Consider the following 10,124-nt stretch of genomic DNA (forward strand, 5'->3'; position numbering starts at 1 on the left):
TGGCTCCACCCCCACTCGCTTCATAGAGGGGGTGATGAGGGTGGCTCTACCTCCGTCCATCCCCCATAGAGAGCTGGCTGGGTGGGAGTGAATTTGTATGAGATACATAAAAAATTTAGTTACGCAATAAGAAGATAGATTGTTCACATTGAGTAGATGGATTATAAAGTTACTTATGGGTGCTAAATCTCATATTGATTCCTTACAAGTTAAGACTAAGTTTTATTGGTGATTATAGGGAGCTCCAAATGTAACTTGACTATTACTTTTGGAGCAATAATGCAAATGTGCATATTGCTTTTCTTAAGTTAAATAATATTATAAGAACTTAGTAACATTATGTTGTATAGAGATAATAGGTATGAAGCCACCTCATCTATGACAATGTAGAGTCACCCCCACATAGGTGTGTGGAGGTGGAGTTCATTGCCCCTTTATCACATGGGCGGGGATAGAGCCACCCCACCGTTACGTTATGGGGGCAAAGCTACTCTCCACTACTTCTCTCTGTGGGGTGAAAGGTGACAGCGGAGATAATCTCTATTTTTTTATTTTTTTATTTATTTTTTTAATGTTTTTTTTTGGTGTACTTAAATACATGTGTCATGTTTTCATTGATCTTACCTTAACAAATTGTTTTCATGTTTTTATTTGTGACTCAAGCAAAATTCAGGACTTTAATAGTGTAAATTCAAAATTCGGGTCCTTATCTGTCACAAAACTAAAACTCAAGGACTTTTGGCAATTTCCCGTGTATATATATAGCCTAAACTTTCGAGGCTGATTGTAATACTAAATAATTTCAGGACCAGTCTCAAAATTCGTAAACGTACAAACCCGAGGGACTAACTGACAAATTCTCATATTGTTAGAGCGAAAGCTACCAGCTTTGAAACATGTTATTCTCTTTTTCGCACAGAGCGCTTCCAATGAGCTAAGGTAATAATAATGCTCTTCGTTCTCTGCTTTGATCCGAAATCTTCTCCAATTCGTAGTTTTCCTTTCTGCGTAGAGGTTTACTCTGTTGAATTGGTTGTTTCATTTTGTTGGTATGCATATTTAGGCGTTTTTGTGGATGATGATCAAGAATTTTGATTGCATGTGAATCTGTATGTGGGAAGCTCATTTTGAAAATTCATTCTAATGGGTATTGTCTATACTTGATTTTAATAGAACCCGTGTTTCAAAATTTGGAAATTTTATGTTTAACAAAGCATTCTGAATGATGGGTATTGTGTTTTCTGCATTGTTGTCTTGAATTTACTGAAAGATCGAAAATGGAGTGATTTAACATGAACGGAGATAATTACTGGACTATTCTATGAGTCCTTGAATTGGTACTTCCCTGAAAACAGTGTGCATTGGTGTATTGGAGCGCGTAACGGTTCAATTGTTCGGTGCTACAGTAATTCCATGTAAGGGATTAGGGATTTTCTTGTGGTGTGAGTAAGTTTTTTTTGTTGCATTTCCATTTTATTACGTAGAATTTAATTTTCACACCAGGAAAATGAAAAAAAGAGAGAATTCATTGGCCAATGCGTGCTTAGCCTATGCCATTGACGGTGTTTCCTCAATTTTACTCATTAATAGCTTGATTGTGTCTAGAAATCCTTAATTGTTTCCATTTGTAATTACCTTGGCTGTGTAGAATAAAACTTGTTCGAAGATGTAGTCAGTCCTTTACATTTTTAAACTACATAATAAGGCAACTGAAATATCAAGAAGAAAGTTATAGATATGTGCATAGTGAAGATTGTTTGACTATTTTTTCGGGCATCAAATTGTGGTGCTGCTTGAGGAAGTACTTATGCACTAGTTAATCGAGAAGAGTAATGGTCTAATTGGTGGATTGCCTTAATTGGATTTTCTTGTGGATTTGCTTTAGAGAAAATTATATCATATCCAAATTTCAATTCCAAATTATTATGTTGCTTCACGTACTAAAGAAACTTCTTGAGGAATTCTTCTAGATGTTATCAAACTGTGACTTGTAAGCTATTACACAGGACAACTCTAATATGATTCTATTAACACTTGATTAAGTTATTTGCCGGCTGTTTCTCTTAGTCACTATTTCTACTTGCTTATAATTTGTAAGCATGCCCGATCCCATTATCATCTGTATGTATTGGTGATTAGTTACAAATTACAGCTCCGGATGTGCTCAGTTTTCATTGATCATTATATCTGTTTCCATTATTCTGATGATTGAAAGTTGGTCAATTACAACTTATTGCTAATTGGTGAGAGGTTTCGGTTAATCAAAACTTTTTCCATTGCTTAATCACTAGTCAAAATGATCTAGAAACTTAATTGATCTATGGTTATTCCTGGGGAGTGTGGGTGGTTGAACTTGATTGAACCATTATTTACTTTTTTTTTTTTGCTATCAATTTTATTGAATGCCAATTTGTAACCTGATAGGGATAAGATAAGGTTAAGTTGGAATCATTAGGATTAGATTAGATTAATAGTTGAGTTAAAATAGGATTTCAATTATGTAGGATTAGGTTTATTTGAATATTTGATATGTTATCTTTTAGGTGTTATTGTGTTGTCATTGTAGTCTTCTCCTACCCTGAGTGGAGTATTGTGGTGTTCTTCTACCCTAAGTGAGAGTTGTTGTCTCTCCTACCCGAAAGGAGCTCTCAAATCCCATCTCCCGTCACTACCCAACCTCAGGTGCCTATCATAACCTGTGAATCGTCATCATCTTATACATCTGGGCTTGTTGCAAGCAGATGCTTGAAGATGTCTTGGCTAACCTTTAAGCATGCACTGTAGGTGTGTGAGGTGTAGATCTCATGTGTTAAAAACATGTCTGCCCCTAGACCATAAACTTGAAAGTTGGAGTATCTTATCCTTTTCTTTTTGTTTCTCTTTCGTAATAAAAACTTGATCTCTGTGTATATCTAATTCTACAAGTTCTTATAATTTTTGCAAAACACTTCACGTCAAAGAGACTAGCATGCTGTCTATTGTTTGAGTATCTTATTTGCATCTCTGGTGTTTGCTTTTCATCTTGTATTTTTTATTATTATTATTTTTTTTTTTGAGAATGATGTGCATTTTTCCTTTCATTATGTTGTTAGTGTGCAGTAAAATGTGGTAGTGCATCTTCTTGCTTGAGCTATTATAAGAAGCTAGTTTTCTTTTTGTTTCTTGCACATAAAATCTTGTTCACGTACTCAGATCCTAAATGGAGGAAAAGAGTTTACTTGCATGACATCTTTATCTGCCAAGCCTTGTGGGAGTAGCACATCTTTTAATCGATACTCATTTGCACTGGGACCAATATCAAGGACATATACGAATTTTGTGCCATCCAGCTTGTATTTCATATAAGTCATCTCCTGTGTTTCAGTCATTTTCTGTTGTTTAGTTTCAAGCTTTGTCGTTTTGACCTGTAATTTTTGTATTTGTATTATGAATTTCTAAAATATTTTCTTTTGAAGTCAAGTTGATTCAGATGGTTCAACAGACAATAGACTCAAAATTCAGTGAATATGGGATGGCAAATACCGAAAATGACTTTCCTACTCATGATAAGCAATTGCCTGGTGCTGCAAAGAAGATGGCATTGAGAGATTTGCAGAATGATAATAGAATTATGGTGCCCAACTCTACTGGAAACTCTCCACTTTTGAAGGATAGAGGTCCAATTATTGATGCCATTAAAGTTTCTGGTGCCAAGAGGCCCTCACTTGAGTGCCCTGTGAGCCCCCCTCACCACCAATCTCCTTGCAGCAATGCTGCAAATGGGCATCTTGTCTATGTCCGTAGAAAATCTGAAGCAGAATTAGGCAAGAGCGGCACTGGTGATAGCACAAGCATTAATGCTGATTGCCTGCAGTCAAGGCAACTTGCTCAGGAGGAGACCACCCAACCCAAATCCCAGGTGGAGGAGCCAAAGGTTTCTTGTTTTCCAGCATTTGCACCTTTTCCGATGGCAGCACCAATAAGCTCGTCTGGAAAACCTTCAGTTCCTCATTCTCTTGGAAAGCCTGGTATGAGGTTAGCAGCAGCGGAATCCAATTATCATCCTGTTGCTTCTGCTGTCCCTTCGTTGAGTAATCCAAAGGGATTGAAAAATCTACAGTGGGAAGATCGATATCATCAACTGCAGATGTTATTAAGAAAGGTGGATCAAGCGGATCAGGAGGATTATCTCCAGAGTAAGCCCTTCTATGTTAAAGAAGTCACCATAAGATGGTTTATTTTGCTGCCTACTTAAATTCTAATAGAATTTTTTTTCCCTTCAATTTTGTGATTCTTTTAGTGCTTCGCACGCTCTCTCCAGTTGAACTCAGCAAACACGCTGTTGAGTTGGAAAAGAGATCGATTCAGCTTTCCCTGGAGGAAGGTAGGATGAAATTGTGGCTTTTCCTGCCTTTTACTTTTCAACTCTCTTAAACAGAATCTTCCAGATTATAGATATCTTCCTTTTTGTTGTCTTGCATTTTTAGATGATTTATTTGACGATATTTTTGGATGATTTATTGTCTAGCATTCATTTTTGTTCTGGATAGATGGTCTGATCACTGTTCCTGATTATCGATATCTTCTCCTTGTTAGACTTCCATTAGGGTAGTTCACAAAAATGGACATTTTTAGCTTTATAACTTGCTTTATGACCATTGATGATTTTAGGATCTGCTACAGAGTTATTTTCTCCTACTGACCTATAATTATGTGTGTAAAACATGGGCAGAAGGTTTCTAGGAAGGCAACTTTATAGAAATTTGAATAGTGATATAACTGTTAACATGACACGAGCTTCTGCGCAACACAGGTATGAAGCGTCAAACTTATTAGAGGGTGAAAATGCAGTAAATTATTCACATTTTTTGTCACTCCATGGCCATAACGATGAGCATTAAATGTATCATAGTGTGTATTCATACGTGTTTTATGGTGGCAACATTAGTTACAATTGGTTGATGGTGTTAGATAGCGATGTTCACAAGTATTGTAACTTGTTCTATTATGTTTAGAGCCGACAATTTTTGACATGACTCGTGAACACGAACCCAACATGTCGAGAGATTTAATCCGTTTAATTAAGTGGGTTGGGTTAGAATTGATGGATTTGATCTTATATCTATGCATCGGCACAACTTGAACTTGATATGCGACTGCAAACTGCTACTCCTAATTATTATGTCTTTGTCCAATGTAGCATTTCATTTGTCGAAAATTTTCTTTTGCCATTAGGTAGGCCCTCTATTTCATTATAATTTGTTTTATTTTCGTCGCAGCAAAAGAGTTGCAGCGGGTTGCTTCTCTGAATGTCCTGGGAAAATCTATGAAGAATTTTAAAGCACCCTCTACTCATCAAGACCGGTTAGAGAAGATGGGATGAACGCCGTAGTGTTCATTTCATGGTGTGTTGGGCAAAAGATGGTTTGCACACAACTGAGCTGACTTTTTTTTTTTTTTTTTTAATTAATTTATTTCCCTGGCATTTCTGCAGTAGTCATCCTCCCCCTTGTTTCCACTTGTTTGATTGGTAATCACTGTAATATCTTGATTGCCATTGTATTTATTCATGTCAAATGCAAGTGAGAGATGCTGTTGACAACATGTGAAAACTTGTTACTGCATCAACTGTTGAGGCATTGCTTCTTTTCTGGTTGGCAGTATCTCATCATCCTTAACTTTTTTTTTTTTTTTTTTTTGTATAAATGCAAGTTCTTCAGAGACTTATCTGATAATTGTTATTATTTTTAACTCTAAATTAGTCTTAGTTGACTTAATCCAATTGATTATTGATTAAAGTTAGGATGATGAGTATAATTGGAGATACCATTTTCTGGTACAAAGTTTCTCAACTTATACGCATGCAACACATTTTTTATTTTTTATTAAAAAAATCACATATTAGCAAGCTTACCCTCTCTCAAACTACCAAGTAATTAATTTGCAATATTCCTCCAAACTTTCAATTTTCAATTTCTTTTCAAATTACCATAAAATTGTAATGTATCCATTTTGTACCAAATATGACAAAAATATGCTGGAATTTTTTTTTAGAAAAAAATACAAAAAAAAAAAAAAAAAATTCAGAAAATCATAATTGTTTTAAAAAAAATTGGCGACCCACCCACAGATTGTGGAAGGCTGGAAGCACAAGTCGTTTGATAAACGATTTCATTTCGGTTTTGGTTTGATAATGTAACAAAACTTGATTGATGTAAAAAAAATAAGAATTTAAAAAAAATAAAAATGAAAGAGAATATTAGGTATGAAAAAATAAAAAAATTTTGTTTTATAGTGATTTTTTTTATTTGAATAGTAATAAAAAATGATTAATGTGATGTAAAAAGTAAGATAATGTTATAAAAATTAAAAAATGGAATGAATAGTATTGTGCGGAAATCATGCCAAAACTGTTTATCAAACAGACCTGAAAGTAGAATACCTGATAAACAGACCTGAGAGTAGAATACCATTTGTATTACAAGAACAAAAAAAGAAATATATTTTTCCTCTTTGTTATGTTGGACAAAATATATTGAAGTGTTAATGGGCCAACGAATTCCTGGCCCATTAAACCAAGGATCATAAAACTTACGAGCTGCTGTCCAAAACAAGCTAATTTCACAACCCCTTCTCTTAGGGCACCCTAATAACAATATCTTCATTCTCAGTCAGCCTTAACTTAGACTAGAAAGTAGAAACTAGGGTTGTCAAATTTTAACAAGATTTTTAATATAAAATTAAAATGTTAGGGTCGAGGAGTTTGACTCGTTGAATTACGATCCGAACTCGATAATATCTTGTAATTTTTGACATAACCCGTGAACTCGACACGAACCCATTACAAAATTAGAGAGTTAGGGTTGAGGGTTTGACCTGTTTAATTAAATGAGCTAAGTTATAGTTGATACATATAATCTTATATCTATATTTTGACACGATCCGAGCCTAACACGCGAACACAAATTGTCACTGAAACTCACAATAAGCTTCATTGCTTGTGATTAGTTTCCTGAATTTAATTTAAATCTTCAATAATTGAATTTCCAAAACCTATGATTGGAATGCAATCAAAAGATAATTTGGTTTCTAATAAAACTCTAATGCAACAACCATAATTTTGTGCGCAAAAAGGCACAATGACTGACATTGGCCACGTGTCAGACTTTGAATATTGAAAATCCCGTGATGATCGTACAGGATATTTCTTTGCCCCCAAGCAAATACAGCTAAATTACCATTCGACCCATATCAATCCCCAACCCCATGAGGGCAACCCAGTAATTCAACGATCCAAGAAAAGATAACTACCACTCCCAGTCGCAATCACAACTCAACTGAAAAAAACCGCCCGATTCGAAGTGTCTCACACTCTCGCAATGCTTATGGTAACCGCTAACCCTACATATACAAACCCTCCACCGTTGTCGCACTTTTTTTTTGCCTTCCCATAAACAAATCTCTCTATGACGACGACGGCGAGCGACGCGGATATCCGCTTACCCTCTTCCCCGCCGTTTTCCCACGACGAGAAGAGCCGCCGCAAGAAGAGGTCGAAACTGATGAGGATCGATGACATGAGCGGCGTCGTTTCGAAGCCGAAACTTGGGATTCGAAAACCCGACCCGGGTGCGCCGAAGATCACCCGGCCGTGCACCGAGTGCGGCAAGAAGTTCTGGTCCTGGAAGGCCTTGTTCGGCCACATGCGGTGCCACCCTGAGCGCCAGTGGCGCGGGATCAACCCCCCGCCGAATCTGCGCCGACACATCTCGCCGCTGCCGTCTCCGTCGCCGTCGGAGGCGGTGAGCGGCCTGGAAGGGCTAATGAGCGACGAGGATCATGAAGTTGCCGCGTGTTTGTTAATGCTGGCCAATGGGGTCGTTTTTCCTCATCATCAAATGGTTCAAGAAGTTAAAGAATTTGATGGGTTTGTTCGGGTGGCCGCGGCTGCGGCTGAGGAGGCGGGCACGTCGGAGACGAGCTGCCGGTTCGAGTGTTCGAGTTGCAAGAAGGTGTTCGGGTCGCACCAGGCGTTGGGAGGGCACAGGGCTAGCCACAAGAATGTCAAAGGGTGTTTCGCCATAACGAAGAGCGACGGCGATCCGGCGGAAGACGTCCACATTGGCGGCGGCGTCGGTGATGATGAGAGGGATAGCGTGGAAGACAAGGTACTGATGGTTCTGGGGACAGGGCACAAATGCAGCATTTGCTTGAAGGTGTTTTCTAGTGGTCAAGCATTGGGTGGGCATAAAAGGTGCCATTGGGAGAAAGGGGAGGGAATTTCTGGTTTCGACTTAAATTTGCCTGCCCCACTTGATCAAGATGGGCCCTCTTCTTGTGGATTCACACTGGATTTAAGGTTGGGATTATGAAACAAAGAAAGAAAGAAAGAAACATAGATAATATTTTGTAACCTAGCTAGGGCTAGTATATTCTGTAACAATATTCATAATATTGTCTCTGACTTGATGCAAAAAAAGCTCTTGTTTGTTTTGGCTCCAAAATTGGGAGACAGAAAATTTGTGTTTCATAGACAACATGGAATGACAACAGTTTATTAATCTCTCTTTCCTAATTATAAATTCACAAAGGTTAATCAGATTTTGAGGTTGCTCATCAATCTTTCTTGTTTGGGCCACCTTTGATTGGGCTTGCAATGCCAAAGGTGTTTGAAATGACAGGTCTTATTATCACATGCATACTACAGAAATGGCAGGGATTTGTCAAACATATTTAAGGTTAATTATAGTTTCTGCAGCATATTATGATAATAAGACTGACCAATATGTTCTTTAATTACCCTTTATATATATTCACTATATCTTGAATATGGTTCAGCATTTGAACACTTGTCCTGACTAAATATGATCATACTTGGCTAGCTATCATATCATCAGATCATCTCTTGGGGTTTTGAGTTTCAACTGCTATTATTGGTTCCATTTCTTGGATTTTGAGCTGCAAAATTATGAATTATGTCTGCCAAATAGTTTAGGTCCTGTTTGACATTGGATTGCGGTTACTGATCCATCTGATGGATTTTGAGTTACAAGCTAGCTCTCTATGAAGGCCAGGAGTCTACTATTTGGTTTACTTGTCAGGTCCCATCTGACTGCAGTGGTATGCAGCTAGCTGATCCACATCTCTAGTGCTCACTCTGATGTAGCAGCCATATCATAGATATTAGGACCGACAGTATTTGATACCACCTAAAGTAACAAGCTTAAATTAAAGAGTTTGACATGTTTAATTAAATAGATTATGTTAAAGTTAATATATATATATATATATATATATATATATATATATATATATATCATGTCTTGACATGATTCAAATTCAACACGCAACATTTAAGGTTGTCAATTTTTAACATGACTTATAGACTCAACACAAACCTAATATAAATTAATTAGCGAATAAGGATTGAAGAGTTTAATTAAATGAACTATATAATCTTATATCTATAATATCTTAAACACGAATAGCTTATATATGAATGTTGAGTTAAAAACCGTGAGAATGTAATACTACTATACTGTTTGACTAGTTTATTAATAAGGCACTGACTGGTGAAAAACAAAAGACAGTAAAAATAGCTTGTGAGTGAGGACTTCTGTTTTGACACAGGTTTGTGATAGAAAAATCTTGAATCAATGCCACTTGAATACTAATTAAGGTACATTAATCATTATAAGGAACACAGAATAGCAAACAACAGAAAATCAGAACAAATTAAGGTACGTATATGAAACACATAGACATCAAGACATTCTTTAACTCCTAGGCCCCAGCATTTTAACCCAATTTTGAATTAGAATTGTAATCATTATTGAAGAATCTTTTATAAAGAAAAACTTGATGTTCTTTAGCAGTTCTTGTTGCAATTCCTGCAGAATATGTTTGGCGATTCTTTTTTTCAAACATCTTTGGTGCGATTAAATGAAGGGATGGTGGGAGTACACTCTTACGTACACGTTGGCCGCCCTTATTACTACCATAGGACGAACGTGTGTTAATGTTGAAGTGACAAAACATGTCAACTAGACTTCAGCAAGAGATGCGGCAAGTTTTAAGCTTATTCTCTCTCTCATATCTTCCCACGCGTGGCCTGTTTTGTACATGTGAGCTAAGTGTTGCCATGT

The 10,124-nt window shown here is 36.8% G+C and overlaps 2 protein-coding genes across 3 annotated transcripts; both read left to right on the forward strand.

Moving 5' to 3' along the window:
• The first annotated feature begins 873 nt into the window (after nucleotides 1-873).
• LOC132191961 (integral membrane hemolysin-III-like protein) lies at nucleotides 874-5,671 on the forward strand. 2 transcript variants are annotated; one of them, XM_059607124.2, is made up of 4 exons: nucleotides 874-939; nucleotides 3,456-4,175; nucleotides 4,280-4,363; nucleotides 5,259-5,671. In XM_059607124.2, the coding sequence occupies exons 2-4, from the start codon at nucleotides 3,470-3,472 to the stop codon at nucleotides 5,360-5,362; spliced, it is 894 nt and encodes a 297-aa protein (XP_059463107.1). In that variant the 5' UTR covers nucleotides 874-939; nucleotides 3,456-3,469; the 3' UTR covers nucleotides 5,363-5,671. The 2 variants fall into 2 exon arrangements, with proteins under 2 accessions (XP_059463107.1, XP_059463098.1); XM_059607115.2 differs by having other exon boundaries at nucleotides 3,461-4,175.
• A 1,774-nt stretch (nucleotides 5,672-7,445) lies between these two features.
• Nucleotides 7,446-8,351, forward strand: LOC132169440 (zinc finger protein ZAT3-like). The gene has a single exon (XM_059580476.2). The coding sequence runs from the start codon at nucleotides 7,446-7,448 to the stop codon at nucleotides 8,349-8,351; it is 906 nt and encodes a 301-aa protein (XP_059436459.2).
• Nucleotides 8,352-10,124: the final 1,773 nt, after the last annotated feature.

Source organism: Corylus avellana, chromosome 2, assembly GCF_965113065.1.
Source record: "Corylus avellana chromosome 2, dhCorAvel1.hap1.2, whole genome shotgun sequence".
In the NCBI taxonomy this organism is placed as follows: Eukaryota; Viridiplantae; Streptophyta; class Magnoliopsida; order Fagales; family Betulaceae; genus Corylus; species Corylus avellana.